Genomic DNA, 19,978 nt, shown 5'->3' on the forward strand with positions numbered 1-19,978 from the left:
AAGATTATACAAAGAAATGAAATCATTGAGTCTAATATCAAGGGAGACTGCTAAAAAGCACTGAACATGAATCCAGATAATTTAATGCATATATCAACACATTTTCCATAGTATCCTATGAGTATATTATGTATAAAGAGAATTGATAGTCTTTTTTTTTTTCTTTTCTTTTCTTTTTTGCTATTTAGGGCTGCACTTGCGGCATATGGAGATTCCCAGTTTAGGGGTTGAATCGGAGCTGTAGCTGCTGGTCTACACCACAGCCACAGCAATGAAGGATCTGAGCCATGTCTGCGACCTACACCACGACTCACAGTAATGCTGGATCCTTAACCTACTGAGCAAGGCCAGGGATCGAACCTGTGTCCTCATGGATGTTAGTCAGATTCATTAACCACTGAGCCACAAAAGGAATGCCAAAAATTGATAGTCTTTAGATCAGTATGCAGTATGTAATCTAGATTCTTAGGAGACATAAAATAGATGTTTAACTCATATTAGCAAATAAAATACCAGTATCTTTGGTACTAAAATTCTGGTTTACTGAAACTTTTCCTATTACATATCCTTTTCTGCTTAGATGCTGTTAAAAGTAAAGCCATTTTATAAAATCTGTTTTTTTAATTATTATCAAATATCCTACAGAATATTAGAATTCTCCCCACCCCCCCATGAGAGTGGCAAACTATTAGTAATGGCACTCTGACTTCCAAAGAGTTCAAAAGAAATATCAACTAGGTATCTCAGAGTAACTAGGAGGCTGTGTTATATAAACAACTCATTTTATTCCTTTTAACCAGAGAAAAGGCTGAGAGAAAGTAAGCAAGCACACAGGGAGGTAAACAGAAGAAAACAGAGAAAAGGGAATTTAAAAAGAAATAAAAACTCCAAATCAAAGTTTTCCCATTTGCTATATAAAGTTAGCAACACTTGAATAACATAATACATGTAGTATGCAGATAAAGTTTCCCAAAAATAAATGTCTTTGTATGATAATAAGAGCTCTTATGCTAAGACTATCAATTCAAAAGTCCTATCCTGAAATCTGGTGTGAAACTAGATACAATCAGACTAGCTAGTCAAGATGCAGAGTCTAGTATATTTAACAACTTAATGTATGACTTAAAAAAAATTAGTGGGTATGCAATGGATTCTTCATTAAATAATCCAAGGATACTAGGTAACTTTAGTAGAAAAAAAATAATATTTTAATCCTAAGAAAAATACTAGATCCAAATTTAAAAAAAAGAAACTTCAATATGTCAGGGGAAATAAACTATAAAGAAGAGTTTTTACCAAAAACTGGTAAGAACTTCATACATACATAGTTATAAAATCAATTAAAAAACCAAAATCAAAACTAAGAGCACCTCCAATAGCAAAACTGCATACAAGACATAAGCAGAGAGTAAGAAAAGAAAATGGCTAGTGTTCATACAAAAAGACATTTAGTTGCACTAGAAATTTTTAAACAAGTAAATTAAAATATAAATGCAATTTTTACTTAAGTTAGAAAGATTAAAAATAACACTATTCAATGTTGCATCTGGTGCTCTGGTGACACAGGTTCACTTAAAACATTTCTGTTAGTAATATAAAATAGTATAACCTTTCTGGAGGAAACTGGATCTATGTATCATTATTTAAAAAAGAAACATGCCCTTTGACTTAGTGAAATCAGAAATATACACAAAGATTTGGGTAAAAGGATATTCATTCCAGTTATTTATAACAGCAGTCTGTTGGGAAAGGTTATGTAAACACAGAATTTATTTTCGCATGTGATAAAAGTAGGAAATTAATTGAATTTTTTTCCTATGTGGTTAAATTATTGACTCAGTATCATTTACTGACAAGCTCAACTGTTCCCCACTGATGTTAGCTTATTTCTGCTTACATACTTGCAGTGGTCTGTAGCATTTGATTCTCTTCCATTGGTTTCTTTATTACCCCATATAAACATCACATAGATTTCACGACACAATTTTAGAATGAGTCTTGATATTGCGTAGGACATGTTTCTCTGCTTTCATATTGGTTCAAAAATATTTTAGCTGTTTTTCCCCCTCCCACTTTTCTTATTCCATATGTATTTTAGAAACAGCTTAAAGTCCCCCCAAAATTCTTCTAAAATTTTTAGTAGAATGTATGAATGCATTTGAGAGAAATGAGATATTTTAACTTACTTTATTGAAAAAAATTTTTATTATAGCTGACTTACAATGTTCTGTCAATTTCTGTTGCACAGCAAAGTGATCCAGTTATATATGTATGTGTGTATACACACACACATATACGTATACATTATATATATATACACACACATATATACATATTCTTTTCCTTACATTATCCTTCATCATGTTCCATCACAAGTGACTGCATATAGTTCCCTGTGCTATACAGCAGGATCTCATTGCTTACCCACTCCAAATGCAATAGTTTGCATCTACTAACCCCAAACTCCCAGTCCCTCCCATGAGTTTCTTTGCTGTAGATAGGTTCATCTGTGCCACATATTCGATTCCAGATATCAGTGATATCATAGGGTGTCTTTTCTCTTTCTGACTTACTTCACTTAGTATGAGAGTCTCTAGTTCCATCCATATTGCTGTAAATGGCACTTTTGTTCTTTTTTATGGCTGAATAGTATTCCATTTGATATATATATATTTATATTTTTATATATATATAAATATCACATCTTAATCCATTCCTCTGTTGATGGACATTTAAGTTGTTTCCATGTCTTGTCTACTGTGAATGGTGCTGCTATAAACATACGGATGCATGCATTTTTTTCAATGAAAGTTTAGTCCTGATATATGCTCAGGAGTGGGATTGCTGGATCATATGGTAGTTCTGTATTTAGTTTTATGAGTTACCTCCATACTGTTTTCCATAGCGGTTGTACCAATTTCCATTCCCACCAACAGTGTAGGAGGGTTCCCTTTTCTCCACACCCTCTCCAGCATTTGTTATTTGTAGACTTATTAATGACAGCCATTCTGACTGGTGTGAGGTGGTAGGTACCTCACTGTAGTTTTGATTTGCATTTCTCTAATAATTAGTGATGTTTAGGATTTTTTCATGTGCCTGTTGGCCATCTGCATGTTTTTTCTTTTTGGAAGAAATGTCTATTTAGGTCTTCTGACCATTTTTCGATTGGGTTGTTTTTTTTTTTTGTTATTGAGTTGTATGAGTTGTTTATATATTTTGGAATTTATGCCCTTGTTGATTGAATCATTTGCAATGATTTTCTCTCATTCTGTAGGTTGTCTTTTTTTTTTTATGGTTTCCTTTGCTGTGCAAAAGCTTCCAAGTTTGATTAGGTCCCATGGATTTATTTATTTATTTTTATTTCTATTGCCTTGGGATACTGACCTAAGAAAATATTTGTATGGTTGATGTCAGAGAAAGTTTTGCCCATGTTCTCTTCTTGGAGTTTTATGGTGTCTTGTCTTATGTTTAAGTCTTTAAGCCATTTTGAATTTATTTTTATCATGTGTGAGGGTATGTTCTAGTTTCACTGATTTACATGTTTTTTCCCAGTACCACTTGCTGAAGAGATTGTTTTTTCCCATTTTATAATCTTGCCTTCTTTGTCAAAGATCACTTGAGCATAGGTGTCTGGGTTTATTTCTGGGTTTTCCATTCTGTTCCATTGGTCTGTATGTCTGTTTTTGTACCAGTACCATGCTGTCTTGATTACTGTAGATTTGTAATATTGTCTGAAGCCTGGGAGAGTTATACCTCCTGCTTGTCCCCCCCCCCCCAGGATTGCTTTGGCAATTCTGTGTCTTTTATGATTCCATATAAATTTTTGGATTGTATATTCTAGTTCTGTGAAAAATGTCATGGTTAATTTAATAGGGATTGCATTGAATCTGTAGATTTCTTTGGGTAGTATTGCCATTCTAATGACTTTAATTCTTCCAAAACAGGAGCATGGAATATCCTTCCATTTCTTTGAATCCTCTTTAATGTTTCATTAATCCTTGATTAATGTTTTAGAGTGCTCAGCATGGAGGTCTTTCACCTCCTTGGTCAGGTTTATTCCTAGGTATTTAATTTTTGGGGGTGCGATTTTAAAAGGTATTATATTTTTGTATTTCTTTTCTAATATTTCATTGTTAGTATACAGAAATGAAACTGATTTCTGAATGTTAATCTTGTATCCTGCTACTTTGCTAATGAATTTGTTGATCAGTTCAAGTCATTTTTGTTTAGAGTCCTTTGGGCTTCTTCTATATAGTCTCATGTCATCTGCATAGAGTGGCAATTTTACCTCTTCTCTTCCAATTTGGATACCTTTTATTTCTTTTGTTTGTCTGACTGCTATGGTTAGGACTTCCAATACTATGTTGAATAAAAGTGGTGAGAGTGGGCATCCTTGTCTTGTTCCAGATTTTAGTGGGAAGGCTTTCAGCTTTTCTCCATTGAGTATTATATTGGCTGTGGATTTGTCATACATGGCTTTTATTATGTTAAGGTATGTTCCCACTATATGCACTTTGGTAAGAGTTTTTATCATGAATGGATGTTGGATTTTGTCAAATGCTTTTTCTGCATCTATTGAGATGATCATGTGGTTTTTGACTTTTGTTAATGTGGTGTATGATACTGATTGATCCACATATGTTGAAATATCCTTGTGAATTTGGGATGAATCCCACACGGTCATGATGTATGATCTTTTTTATATATTGTTCGATTCAGTTGGCTAAAATTTTGTTGAGAATTTTTGCACCTCTATTCATCAAAGACATTGGCCTATAATTTTCCTTTTTGGTAGTATCTTTGTCTGGCTTTGGTATTAGGGTTATGGTGGCTTCATGAAATGTCTTTGGGATTATTTCTTCTTTTTTAGCCCTTTGGAAAAGTTTAAGAAGGATGGGTATAAGTTTTTCTTTGTATGTTTGGTAGAATTCATCTGTGAAGCCATCTGGTCCTGGACTTTTGTTTGTAGGGATTGTTTTTATGACATATTCAATTTCATTTCTAGTGACTGGTCTGTTCAATTGATCTATTTCTTCTTGATTCAGTTTTGGCAGGCTGTACATCTCTAGAGAGTTGTCCATTTCTTCTAGAATGCCAAATTTGTTGGCATATAATTGTTCATGGTATTCGCTTATGGTTTTTTTTATTTCTGCATCCATTTACCTTTCTCCTTTTTTTCATTTCTTATTTTGTTTACTTGAGTTCTTTCTCTCTTCTTCTTGGTGAGTCTGGCCAGAGGGTTTCCAATTTTGTTCACCCTTTCGAAGAACAAGCTCTTGGTTTTTCTTTTTTTCTTTTGTTTTTTTGAATCTCTATTTTTCTTTTGTTTTTTTGGAATCTCTATTTTATTGATTTCCTCTCTAATCTTTATGACTTCCTTCCTCTGCTGACTTTAGGTTTTGTTTGTCCTTCTTTTTCTAATTCCTTTAGGTGGTAGGTTAAGTTGTTGATTTGAGATTTCTCTTCTTTTTTGAGGAAGACCTGTATCACTATGAACTTCCCTCTAAGAACTGTTTTTGTGGGCATCCTAGAGGTTTTGGATGGTTGTGTGTTCATTTCCATTTGTCTCAATGTATTTTTAAATTTCCCTTTTGATTTCCTTTATTGACCCATTAGTTTTTTGGTAGCATGTTGTTTAGTCTCCATGTAGTTAGTTTTTTCTCATTTCTTTTGCTGTGGTTGATTTCTAGTTTCATGCCATTGTGGTCAGAGAAGATACTTGAAATAACTTCTATACTCTTAAATTTGTTGAGGTTTTGTGCCCCAGTATGTGGTCAGTCCTTGAGAATGTTCCATGTGCACTTGAAAAGAATGTATATTCTGGGTTTTTTTTGGATGTAATGTCCTGAAAATACTAACATCTATTGTGTCATTAAGGATCTCTTAATGCCTCACTGATTTTCTGTCTAGAGGACCTGTCCATTGATGTGAATGGGGTGTTAAATTTTCCTACTATTATTGTATTCCCATCAATTTCTCCTTTTATGTCTGTTAGTATTTGTTGTATGTATTTGGGTATTCCTGTATTAGGGGCATATACCTTGATGACTATCATATCCTCTTCTTGAAATGATCCTTCTTATCACCAAACAGTGTCCTTCATTGTCTTTCTTTATGGACTTTGTTTTAAAGTCTATTGTCTGATGCGAGGAGGGTAACTCCCACTTTCCTGTCTTTTCCATTCACATAAAATACCTTTTTACATCCCCTCACTTTCAATTTATATGTGTCCTTTGCCCTAAAGTAAGAATCTTGTATGCAGCATATTGTAGGCTCTTATTTTTTTTTTTTTTATCCATTCTGCCACTCTGTGTCTTTTGATTGAAGCATTCAGTTCATTGACATTTAAGGTAATTATTGATAAATAGGTATTTATTGCCATTTCAAACCTTGTTTTCCAGGTGATTCTATGTTTCTCTTTTGTTCCTTTCTTTCATTGGTTGGATGATTTCTTTTTATTTGATGATTGTGTCCCCTTCTTTTTAGTCTTTGTAAATATATTGTGTGGTTTTGATTTGTGGTTGCCTTGTTTTTCAAGTATATCAACCCCTTCCTATATCTGCTTGCTTTAGCTTTATAGTCATATAGGTTCAAACACATTCTTAGGAGAGTCTGGATTTTCTTTTGTTCCTTCCCCATATTTTATGATTTTGATATCCTTTTTTAACATCTTCATGTTTATCCTTTTGCTGTTCCTTGTGTTTATCATCACTTTTACAATAGGTTTTTTTTTTTTAATTCCTTTTAGATTTGTATACTGGCTTATTTACATGACTATTTCCAATTGTGATTTCCTCCATCCTATTTCTTCTTCTTTTTTATTTAAAGGAGACCTTTTGGTATTTCTTTTAGAATGGGTTTAGTATTGTTGTATTCTTTTAATTTTTGTTTGTTGGAGAAAATCTTTATTTCTCCTTCTATTTTAAATGATATTCTTGCTGGGTAGAGTATTCTAGGCTGCAAATTTTCCCTTTTAGAACTTTGAATATATCTTGCCACTCTCTACTGGCCTGTAGTGTTTCCATAGAGAAGTCAATTGATAGCCTTATGGGGATTCCCTTACAATTAACTCTTTGCTTTTCTCTTGCTGCCTTTAGAATCCTCTCTTTAACTTTTGGCATTTTTATTATAATATGTCTTTGTGAGGGCCTGTTTGGGTTCAACTTGTTTGGGGCCCTCTGGGATTCCTCCATGTGGATATCTGTTTCCTTTAGATTTGGCAAATTTTCAGCCATAATTTCTTCAAATATATTTTCAATCCCCTTTTCTTTTTCTTCTCCTTCTGGAATCCCTATTATGCATAGATTGGTCTATGCATAATTTATATTATCCCTTAGATCTCTTATGTTGCTTCCGTGTTTTTTTCATTTGGTCCTCTTTCTGCTGTCCTAATTGAGTGATTTCCATTATTCTATCTTCCAAGTCACTTATTCGTTCCTCTGCATTATTCATTCTGCTCTTCGGTGTCTTTAACTCAACCTGCGACTCTGCAAATGAATTTTCTAATTTTTCTTGGCTCCTCCTTATATTTTCTAGTTCTTTTCTAAAGTAATCTGCATTACTATTCATATCTGCTCTTAATCCTTTCATATTCACTCTGTGTTCCCTTTGTTCTATCCAGTTATTTGGAGGGTTTCTTGCCCTTTTTGGAGGTTTAAGGTCTTCTGCCAGCATTCAGTAGATGTTCTGTGTATTGTTCTACATGTAGATGATTTTTGTTGGTGTGTTTGTAGGAAAAGGTGAGCACCATGTCTTACAACTCCACCATCTTGATCCCACCTCCAGAAATGACATGTTTTAGATTGCAAGCTTTCCTACCCATGATCCTGATGTGGGTCTTCATTTATTTAAGTATTCTTTTATATCTATGCTTATCTGTATCTATATCAGTATCTACATCATCTATATCTAATGGGAACATAGATATAGATATGTTATATTTATTCCTTATAGTAACATTATTGTTTTATTGCTATTATAAATGGTATCTTAAAAATTTTACTTTCTGGTTTTGGCTGGTATATAGAAATGTAACTGAGTTTTGTATACTGATCTTATATCTAGCAACTTAGAGAAACTTTTAATGAGTTTCCTCCCTGATGGCACTTTTCCCTATATTAGGGGGTATCTGAGAACTCTGGGCTGTGAAAACTGTCAGGTATTATTCAGAATGAGAGTGTGAGTTGGGAAGAGGTGGACAGGTGAGTCACCCCATCCCCTCCTGACTTTGGTAATAATGAGATGCAGAGGGCTCTCCTCTTAAACAGTGCCCATTCCCATGGGGAGCCCTTGTCTTTCTGAGGTGGACTGCAGAGACCTTACAGTTTTGGTAGCTGGCTCCTTCTCATCCTTCAGGTTTTTGCCTACCTACCACCTCATCACTGATTCCCTATTGGCATTTGCCAAGCCTCATCTGTGCCTCCCCTTATTCCCTATTACACAATCCAGTTCATTCCCTTCATGGTAGGTAATGATCACACTTTCTGAGTGTTTATTTGTTTGGTCACGTTCCTGTTTACTGTTTCTCCTCCTTGTCAACTGCAAGCTTCATAAGGGAAGGGGTCAGATCTCTTTTGTTTACTTCTATATTCCTGGTATCTGCCAGTAAGCAGAAATACTAAAAAAGAAATATCTGTAGACTGAATGAATGAGTTAAACATGTCAAACATCTATTTCAATTTTTAATGTTAATAATATATTGGATCATCATTTAAATATATTTCACTCACATAATTTTATTTTATCCTCATAACTGCCTTTTATAATAGGCTCTGCTAGTCTCCATTTAACAAATGAGTTAACTAAGGCACAGGGAGGTTAGTAACATTGTCCAAACAATAGCTAGAAATCAGTAGAGTTGAAAACAGAACCCAAATCACCTAGCTCAGATGCCAAATAAAAAAAAAAAAAAGAGAGAAAGAAAAGATGGAGAAAGAGAAGACAAGAGAAAGGAATAATGAAGAGAGGAAAATTTAAATTATTCCTGACCTTTTCATGTCAAGGGCATATCATACCATTTGCCCTGCTAAGAACTCCTTAGCTCTCACCCTTTAAGTCTTTTAGGAAATTTTATACCTCTCTAAGACATTTCAGGCCAGGAGACAGATTAAGAATACTTTCAAGCAATGCTGTTCTACATGAAGCATACAGAATGGGAAATAAAAGAGTTTGCAGCTACAAGATAAGTCTCTTTTTCTTGGCTACATTTCACCAGCATAAAACATGCTGGTAAAGTCAGGTCACACAATCAAGTCTGATAATTGTAAGAAGTATGTAAAACATAAGTAAAGTTTCAATTTCGGGTTTTAATTCATTCTCTCATAATTTCTCTGCCTTAATCAACATTTCAGAAAACTTTGGTCTCTCTTCACATGGAAAAGTCACATGAGAATATCTTTCCCGTTTTACTACAGTTGTGAGTGTAGAAATAGAATTACTTTCTATTGGGATCATTAAACAAAGAATATTGTACTCAACTTTGCATTTTAATCAATGATACTATACGTCCCTTTCCTTTCTTTGTTCCTAAATCTGGTTATTAAAAAAATGGTAATTTCCATTAATTCTGATTAGCTGGTTGCACATTGTGGAGTTACAGGAAAGAAAGGAATCCCCTACTATTTCCAGTCTCTGTAAAGTAAAAGAAAAATTACCAGCCCCTAAGTCAATAATACTATTTTTGTGATTTGGAGAGGAAAAGACTTTCCTCCCCAAGGGTAATCCACATATGAGAGTTGAATGCTAGGTGAAACATGCTGACAAAATGAGATGCTATTAAAGAATCTGTTGACATAAGAACCCTAAATTGCTGAGAAGTACCACTCACCTCTTCCTGAACTCGAACAGAGTAATAACATAGTATTGGTGACTTTCTGTCTGCTACAGGGGGACATACGGTTCATTCTTAATCCAGAGTGGTTTATCAGGGATGCACAGAAATCACCATCTCAGTACACCAACATACCCATGACTGAGACATCGTATTCTATCAGCAGCGTTGCCTCTTGTCCACACTGTTTGAGAATACTCATGGCTTCAGCATGCGTGGTTCCAAGAAGCCGAATTCCATCCACACTGAGCAACCTATCACCAGGCTTGATGGTGCCCTCTCTGAACAGAGAAGAAAGAAGCAATCTTATTAACTTAGCATCATGGGGCTCAGCATTAATAGACACTTAGCCAAAGTGGCTTTTTCACACACATTCTACCATCCATCCCATTTGCACTCCCTTTCTAGCATTGAGTGTTCCCTTAAAAGAGTAGAAAGGTGACCTTGAACAGAAAATTGCTAAAATATGAAAATCAGTAATAAGACAATAACTGCATATTAGCAACTAACCACATCTCTCACATTTAACTTTTGGGGTACAAAAAATAAAAAAGGCACATTTTCTCTTTTCTAGATTTTAGCCAACATGTCTAAAATTGATTTATTAGAGCCCAGGAAATAGCACTCTCCTATTTCCCCAAAGTCAGGTGAGCAGAAAAGCCTGCTGATTCTATTCAGTTTATTACCTATGAACCCAGGCAGGACAGGGAATGCTGGTGAAAAATTTTCCCTAGTCTGTAAATCTCCCTGTTGATTTATAAGGCCATTTGGTGATCATTAAATTGATTCAGTCTTATGTTCACTGGGAAAGGCAGGAAAATATTATTCTCCCTTTTGTGACCACTGACACTCCAGGCACTGGGAGAAGATGACACCACGAATGTGTAGCCAGAAAGGTCTTCCAGATTATAACCCTCCTGCCTCAAGGAGGGTCATGAATATGAGAAGACCAAATGTGGGAATTACAAGTTTAGGATTTGGACAGAATAAAATGATGTCTTAAATATCTTTCACATAGAAAACTCACCATGGTTGTTTTTTATTTTTGATTTTTAAGGCCGCACTCGTGGCATATGGAGGTTCCCAGGCAAGCGGTTGAATAGGAGCTGTAGCTGCCTGTCTACATCATAGCCAGAGCAATGCAGGATCCAAGCCGCCTCTGTGACCTACGCCACAGCTCATGGCAATGGCGGATCCTTAACTAACTGAGCAAGGCCAGGGATGGAACCCGCAACCTCATGGTTCCTAATTGCATTCATTTCTACTGTGCCATGACAGGAACTCCGTGGCCATGTATTTTGACTCTTAATTTTTATCTTAAATTCTTCAATTTCCCTTAGTCCTGCATTAATTTAATAATATGTCACTCACAAATTTGTAGCCTGCTCCTGACATTTCTGTCAACTCCAACTCTAAATGTTCATAAGAAATGGAAATATTCTCATTTGCTTCAAGAAGAATAATTCTCAAGAAAAGCACGAGGAGGAACAAAAACCCAGCAAAATTGCCACAGAAATATACTTTAGCACAAGGGAGAAACTAGTGTCTTTATATTTTCTTATTTTATATTAAACATCAACTTTTTTTAAAAAGTAAGCTAACAGCATGAGCTTGGAAGGAAAATAAATCTGAATTTCTATCCTAGCTGGCAAGTCATTTAACCTTACTGGGCTTCAGTTTTGTCACCTATAAATATGGACAAAAATACCTCATTTAGTGGGTAGTTTTTAGGATAAAATAATGTCTGCCAAGTACTTAGCACCGTTCCTGGTACATGGTGATCACTCAATGAGCTGTATTTATTATTATTATTGTTATTCCTATTTCTGGTGCTTAAGAAAAGAATTTTTTAAAAATCCATCCTAGGCTGAAACATAGCTCAGAGTCAGGGGTAATCAGTGCATTTTCCTTCTCTCCTTCAACAATATCTAATGGAAGGAGTTGTGTTCCCTACCATAAAGGAGCAGACTATTGCTGTGGGAAATTAATCCAAAGACAGGCATCTCTTGAGACATCTAAGTTGTAAGTTTACTTGGGACCCTCCCCCCCCCCCCCCCCCCCCGCCGCCAAGGTTTGTGGTAGGAAGGCTGAAGGAGTTTCTTTCAGGTATTCAAATTAGCAAAAATTTGACTTTTACTAAAAGTCACTTCTCTTCTGACATACAGCATCATCACCAAAGGGTAATCATCATTATGAGGATGCTGACAATAGTAAGCGTCAGAATTCTACCACCTATCTTTCCAGGCTGGATTAGCAATTGAGAGGATGCATGGCAAGGGCTGGCCATAAAAGGGCCAGCTGCCTTTTATTAAGTGCCTTCGGTATGACAGCTTCCCTGTAAGGCACCACAAATTTCCAATCTTTGATGACATGAGAAACCTTGAAAGGTAGGCATCACCATCTACATTTTAGAGTAGAGGGAATTGAACTTAGCTTAGAACTGTTTAGTCACTTGCCAAAAACATAGGGTGATAAGGATTAAATCCGGAATCAAATTTTCTTTCTTCTGATTCCATAGCCTGAACCCTCTGGTTTTCACATTCCAACATATTTACTTACTTTCTTTCAGTTACTATGAAATTTCTAATTCTTCAACTTCTATGCCGACGTCCCTAGGTTTATTTAATCTATTTGGATAGTGACACAGAAAGATGAAGTTTACCTGTCAGCAGGCCCTCCAGGACGAACACACGTTATTACAACTGGACGAGATTTATTTCTATCATCGTGTGCTCCCCCTAGCAAAGAAAAAGAAGACAGCTTAAAAAATGCTCTCATTGCTGCCATTAAAAAATTCACTTAGAAAATGCCAGCTGTGAAACTGAAATGCATTTTATTGCTGCATAGAGGAATACATGTAATGTTTTCCTTCTAGCATATACTAGTTTTAAAAATCTTATTCATTTTATATGGACTCTATTTTTGAAGTCAGCATTTCTCCACCTCTCAATAAATACATGGCTGTAATCAGGGGTGATTTATAAGACATTTAACAACCAGTGTGACAAGAGCATCAAATAATACAAAGACTAGCCCAATTAGACTAGTTGCTGGTTATAAACTAAGCATAGGTGGGTATTTCTAGTGTCAGTCAACCCGAGTTATAACACAGCTGAGTCTACAATCTGACATGAAGCAGAAACTAAAGAAAAAAATCCGAATATTAAAAAAAAGAAAGAAAAAATTCAAGCGGCAAAAGTGGCCTTTGTTAAAGCTGGGGTGTTCAAAATATTAATGCATTTTAAAAGCACTACATTCTCAGTATGTCCCCTCGTTTCTATGTTTTTTGATGTCATATTTTACATCTTTTTATTTTGTGTATCCCTTAACTAATTACTATCATTGTAGCTTATTTTACTACTTTTGTCTTTAACTTTCACACTTTTGAAGTGGTTATTCCACTACCTTTATCCTACATTTGCTTTTATGAGTGAAATTAATGCTTTCATAAATTTTCTTATTCTGAATGTTAACCTTGCCAGGGAGGGCATTTTTGGATGCAAGTTTTTTCCTTTTAGCATCTTGAATATGTCATGTCACTCCCTTTTGCTGAAAAATCAGCTTATAATCTTATGGGAGTTCCCTTGTATGTAATGAGTTATTTCTCTCTTTCTACTTTTAAGAATCTCTATCTTTTGCCATTTTAATTATAATGTGTCTTGGTCTGGGTCTCTTTGGGTTCATCTCATTTGAGATTGTCTATGCTTCCTAGACATGAATGTCTGTTTCCTTCTCCAGGTTAAAAAAGTTTTCAGCCATTATTTCTTCAAATAAGTTTTCTGCCCCTTTCTCTCTCTCTTCCATTTCCCTATAATGTGAATGCGAGTATGCTTTATGTTGTCCCATAAATCCTTTAACTTATCCTCATTAAAAAAAAATTCTTCTCTATTTTTATTTTTTGCTATTGTTTGGCTGATTTCTACTACCTTGTCTTCCAGGTGACTGATCTGTCCTTCTGTTTCATCTAGTCTGCTACTGAATCCCTCTGGTTCAGTTCAGTTGTTGTATTCATCAGCTCTGTGACTTCTGTTTGCTTCTTTCTTATGTGTTCTTTCTCTGTTAAAGTTCTCACTGTATTCTTCATTCTTCTGAGGTTGGTGAGCATTTTTATGACCATTACTTTGAAACCTTCATCAGGTAAATTACTTATCTCCATTTCAATAGTTTTTTTTTCCCCCTGAAGTTTTATTTTGTTCCTTCTGTTTCCTCATTTTGCTTGATTTTCTGTGTTTGTTTCAATGTATTATGCAAAAACAGCTCTCTTTCCCAATCTTGAAGGATTGCCCCTGTCTTGATGTGGCCCTTTTGTAACTGGTTGGGGAGTAGGAATTCAGCTATTTCTAGATTTCTTTTCAGAAGGAATTGTTTTATATGTAGCTGTATATTTGTTGTGTCTGTAGGAGGAGGTGAGTTCTGGATCTTCCTACACTGTCGTCTTGAACCATCCTTTATCTGTCTCCAGTTTCTTAAATTTTATTTGTGTAACTTGATTTCGCCATACATCCTCACCCTGGCTACCCATCTGGATGGTCTCTAGTTTGTCAGTATTTGATAAGTATGAACATTAACCATCATGTATTTCTTCCTTGTTGTCTGGCAGAACAGCCTGACATTTACCAAATTTGGCACAGGAAAAGAGGTCAACTTAAAGAACATAGCCTAAGAGAAAAATTAAAAGGCATTCACTTTTCCTGACCAAAGAAAATGCTTCCGTTATGTTCATTTCTATTATAAGTGATATATTCAGTCTGGTTGATTGGTAAAAGCTCCATTTAAGTATTTTATTTCTTTCATTCAGTTTGATGGCTTGTTTTAAAACTCCTCCTTACTTAAAATAGGAAATTCACAACTGTCTCAAGAAAAAAAATGTTTTAATGAAAATCATGACAATAAATGACAGGAGCACATGCTTAACTATATTTATATAAATACTATTATGCAACCTCCCTTTTGCAAGGTGCTCATAAAAAGATAGGGTTACTTTCTCCTGGAGGGTATTGATTTAGAAAAGGATAGGGGCTGAGGATAGCAAGAACTATTTCCATTATTTTGATTTGGAGGTCCAAGCATAAATATATGACAGTTAATGCATGATAAAATGTGGAAGAGATAACTAAATTTTTTTGATATGTAACATTTTATCATTATTTGAAACAATGAGCCAAGTTTAGTTTGTGATTCACTTAGGTTCAAGATGTTTGGAGCTGTAAAGCAAAAGAAAGACAGTGGTATTTACAATCCTGGCTGAATATTAACATATCTGACCTGTCATGCTTTTAGAAAATATCAATGCCAGGGACACAGTGCAGACCAAATCTGAATATTGTGCTCCCTATTTTAAATGAACACGCTTACCTACAATTTTATAGCTGAGAATGACTAGAGAAATTTCCTCATCCAAGGTGAAAAGCAACTTATTGGCTGAGTGGTTTTCCTATCAGCCCAAACCATATTCCTTGGCTTGATGGCAAAGGAATTAACAGAAATTTTTAACTCTCCCTGATTTAGGCTGGAATATCAGTTCTCATTTTACGGACGCAAAGTTCTATTGTTTGGGAAGTCAAGGTTTTTGAATCTGCAACATACAGCATTAGAAGTATAATTCCATTCATCAGTTAAAAGCCTGTTTTTTTTTTTTTTTTATTCAAAGACCCATCCTAATTGGGTAAGAAGAAATTCTCCAGCACTAAATGAACATGCCTCATCTAGAATATCTTCCCTTCTTCCTACTTGAATGTCCTTGTATTCTCCATTGATCAAAGGCCTAGAAAAGCTATGATATATATGAAGAAGGGGGAGGAGGAGTTAAGCTCCAATCCCCCCTATGCCATAATGTCTTGTCTGCCGTGATAACATTTATCCACAGTACCTTTTTATTCTGCAACTCTTTTTGTGATTAACCAATGTTTTTTCATTTGTTTGTTTGTTTGTTTGTTTTTAGCCATGCCTGAGGCATGCAGAAGTTCCTGGGCCAGGGACTGAACTCACACCACAGCAGCGATCCAAGCTGCCATGGTGATAATTCCAACTCCTTAACCAGCTGCACCACAAGAGAAATCTAACGGATAGGTGGTGGCCACTGTTTGAGCAAGAAACACCCTCCAAATGGGTCTGAAACTGATTTGAAAATATAAGTTCTTTATTTGTTCTCATTAAAAATTATGCAAAATTTGACAAATTTTAATCTTGAAGCGATGTACTAAGGGAGTTATAAAGCATACGAAAATTTGGCACTCATGAACTAAGACTGGCTAATTATTACCAAGGTTTTAAAACCAGAATACTGTAAGAAGTCTCATGTCCACACAAATCTAGGCATCATTCGTTCATTCATTTATTAAGTGCCTATGATTTACTAGTAAGAGTTTAGGCTCATATTAAAAAACTCTTACTATGCATGCATACACAAATATTTGAAATCCCTGCAAATTGTGGGAAGGACGTTTTGTTAACATCATACATCAGTTGTCTTAAGGTGGCTATGGATTTTAATTGCCTATTTTCTTTTTAGCTCTTAAATGATAAATTACTGTTGGTTTAGCTCTTTCATTAGCAATTTGAGTTGTTATTGATTAACCATATAGCAACTAGTGATGAATATCCTCACTAGCAGTATTTTTTACCGCCGCTTTTTAATAATTAGGCTTGTAGGCATGCGATTCCAGCATACCTCTTTTTCATACTTCATATTGCAAAAACAAGTTGTGTATATTTCACCCTCCAAGCTAAAATTACTTGAATGCTGACTTTTTATTATATTCTTCTAGTTTTTTATACAGAAATTTGCAAATGGTTAAGGTAAATGATCTTGGGGTCTGTTACTCCACCTAAATGGAGGACTTGGTCAGAAAAGTGTAATAAGTACTGGTCTAAACCACTCACTGAGTTCCTAGTTGCCCATCTTCTCTACATTCATTTGGGCACCTTATCGACTTACGTCTTAAATTCACTGGACTGTAATTCCCTGTAGATAGAGGTCTTGTCCCATGACTCCATTGCATGCTGCCCTATGCTGACATGTTGACATGTCCTTAATGAATACTGGACAGATTGATTTGCTAAATGATCGACAGAATTGAACCTAATGCCCTAAAGCTCAGTCATCAAAGGCAAGTCTATATACATGAACACATCTTTTACTCCCTGATGCATGTATATTTATTAAGACGCTTAGTTAATTTGCATTATTGTTTTAATCATTTTGATAGAATTTTGACTCTAGTGAGGTACAATATGTATGAGGTAAAAAAAAAAATCAAGAAATGTTAAAAACTCTTGATACTTACCTAGTTCCCTGTTGACCCTCATTGTGATACTAGGAATTACGAGTTGCTAATGTATGTGTAGTCTTTCAGAAATAAAATTGCTAATAAGAGAGCTAAAATATTAAAAGTCAGAATTACAGCCAGAATTAATGCTTTTGTAGACAAGTTGGAGTCACTTGAAATGTTTATTATTAATAATACCCCAAAGTAAGATAAGTTGAACTGATGCACAGAGGTGCCCAAGGCATTAGAACATCAGCAATTCCTTTTTAGGAAGCTATGGTACCAAAATGTATTTAAACAGAGTTGCTTAATCCTCATGTATGAAAATCAAATCAACCCAAATACATCATCATTTTTGGCTCAGATAAACAGGAAGGTAAAAGACATGTGGGAAAGTGTCAAACCAGTAGGATGACTGGGAATCGACGAGGTTTGCCAACAATGGCTTTTTGCTCTCTATTAAACTGAAATAAATTAGCTAGCTCCTTTGGATTCCAGTTGGATTCTCAATTACTGCTTTCTTTCTTTCCAGAAAAAATGGGTACAGATATTACGGGGTTGCTTTCTGCACTGGAAAGATCAGGTTTTGAGAATGATTTTCTAGTTCACTCCCAAATTGGTTCACTGACAAATTCCCCAAGAATATCTGTTGATTCTATTTTCTAATCACCACCTACCTCGTATCACGAAACCAAAGGTATTTCCTTCTTTATGTAACGTGACCTCCACTGTTCGGAAAATAACACCCGATCCTTGGACAGCTGAATGCAGGAAAGAGAGAAGGAAATATGTCTCACATCATAATAACATTTCTAAATTTTTGATAGGTATAAAACAGTACAGATCCCTGCTGCAAATAATTCTTGTTTGTGTAATAAAACAGTGAAAATCTCTTTTTAAAGAAAATATTAGAAAAAGATAAATAACAAGTTTCTGCTGAATAGCACAGGGAACTATATTCAATATCTTGCAATAAACTACAATGGAGAAAAATTTGAAGAATGTATATATATACAGAAATGAATCACTTTGCTGTACTCCAGAAATGAACACAACATTGTAAATCAACTCTACTTCAATAAGAAAAAAAAAGGAAAAAAAGAAAACATTAGAAAAATATTTGCAATGGCATACAAATACCATAAAATAGCCATATGCATAAATGACATATATAGGTCCAGGTAAAATCAAAATCATAGGTACTTCCTTTTCTCCTATGTGGCCAGGTTTTAGTTAGAGTACAATATTACATTGTTAAAACTCTATATAATAAGAGAGACAATCTTGATATAATAAACAGAATTGTTTTCCTTTTGTAAATGCAAAATAATATGATTTTTGTAAATTATGAAATAACATCTTTACACTTATTTTTGCAGCTAGCATAAGAAGAAAAAGCATTATTCTCAGATTGCCATTAATAGATTAAGCTGATGTAAACTGATTTACTTTCAGGATGTATAGCAATTAAACAAAGACATCCAGTCCATGATTTTCTTTTCTGTGGAAAGGTTCATTTGTGCCGTTTATTAGAATAGACTTGTGGTTGCTGGGGGGGAGGGGGAGGGAGTGGGATGGATTGGGAGTTTGGGGTTAATAGATGCAAGCTATTGCTTTTGGAATGGATTAGCGATGAGATCCTGCTGTGTAGCACTGGGAACTATGTCTAGCCACTCATGATGGAGCATGATAATGTGAGAAAAAAGAATGTATACATGTATGTGTAACTGGGTCACCATGCTGTACCGTAGAAAAAAAATTGTATTGGGGAAATAACAATAAAAAAATTAAAAAAAATAAAGACATCAGCAACCCAAATAAAACTCGGAGGGCAAAAGAAATTCTAAGTATATTCCAAATATGACTACTGACTAATAAAATAAGGATCTACTTAATTTTACTTAATACCATCATGCTTAGGTTGTGTTTGCCTGGTTATTGCTCTCATTTCACAAAATGAAATTGCATTGTCAAGTTGCATATGAATGCATACATTTTAGGTAGGTATAGTCACTAAACTATTCTGTAAGACTGTCTTTCCAAGAAACTCTTGAATAATTCCAGTTACATACTACACTATTGCTGGATTAAAATCCCCCAACATTTCTAAAAGCTAATATTTTATCACTATGGATATATAGATGTTTTTATTCACGGAGATGGAGTTTGTAAACTATAGAATTTGATGGTTTTAGCTCCTTGTCTTGATTTTGTACAATGATATCTATTATCTAATGCAATGTTCATGATCAATGACATATTTTTACATTTTTACTAGATCCTGAAGGACTTATTACATCAAGCTATCAACAAGAAATATACAAACAGAATTAAAAGCATCTTTGAAAAGAACATGTCTTGCCATTTTGAGAAAGAGAAAGTAACTTTAATTAAGCAGTAATTATAATTAGTTTTTAATTATCAGAAATTCTGAATCCTCAGTGGAATGGATATGATTATGAAAAGTAAACAGTAAATTTACAAAACTGCACACATTTGGCTGGGACACAAAGTACAATAAGAACTTGGATCTGCTAAAAGACAACATAAACCTAGAGCTGAACAAAATGTTTTGGTACACTGCTGATTTAATTAAGTGTAATATTCTTGCTATCAGGGGATTTCAATTTATCTAATCAGCTAAGAACAGTACATACAAAAAACTGAAAGTGTTGAGGTACAGTTTTAATTAAATTTAAAAAACTGAGTTCAAAGCAAATGTTTTCTTATTTCCATGATCCAACATGCCACTTGAAGAAATTGGTTAAAAACAAAATCTTTTTGTTCTATTGGTAAGGGAAAAAGAGGAAAAGATATGGGGAGAAATAATTAACGAGCATCAACTGTGTGCCAGGAACTCTGCAAAGCGGTTTACAAATAT

At 34.8% G+C, this 19,978-nt stretch overlaps 1 protein-coding gene across 50 annotated transcripts in view; it reads right to left on the reverse strand.

Moving 5' to 3' along the window:
- Positions 1-19,978, reverse strand: part of GRIP1 (glutamate receptor interacting protein 1) — a 766,103-nt gene that overhangs the window by 151,998 nt on the left and 594,127 nt on the right. For all 50 annotated transcript variants that reach the window (XM_084956272.1, XM_021092918.2, XM_084956287.1 and 47 more), the window contains exons 5-7: positions 17,775-17,858; positions 12,492-12,567; positions 9,965-10,110 (exon numbers count right to left, since the gene is read on the reverse strand). In XM_084956272.1, coding sequence (XP_084812398.1) covers positions 9,965-10,110; positions 12,492-12,567; positions 17,775-17,858 — 306 coding nt within the window. The remainder of the gene's footprint in view (positions 1-9,964; positions 10,111-12,491; positions 12,568-17,774; positions 17,859-19,978) is intronic.

The sequence above is a fragment of the Sus scrofa genome, chromosome 5 (assembly GCF_054392235.1).
Source record: "Sus scrofa isolate SSC_HxYL_T2T_F1_AM1 chromosome 5, Sscrofa_HxYL_maternal_Yorkshire_Landrace_v2.0, whole genome shotgun sequence".
In the NCBI taxonomy this organism is placed as follows: domain Eukaryota; kingdom Metazoa; phylum Chordata; class Mammalia; order Artiodactyla; family Suidae; genus Sus; species Sus scrofa.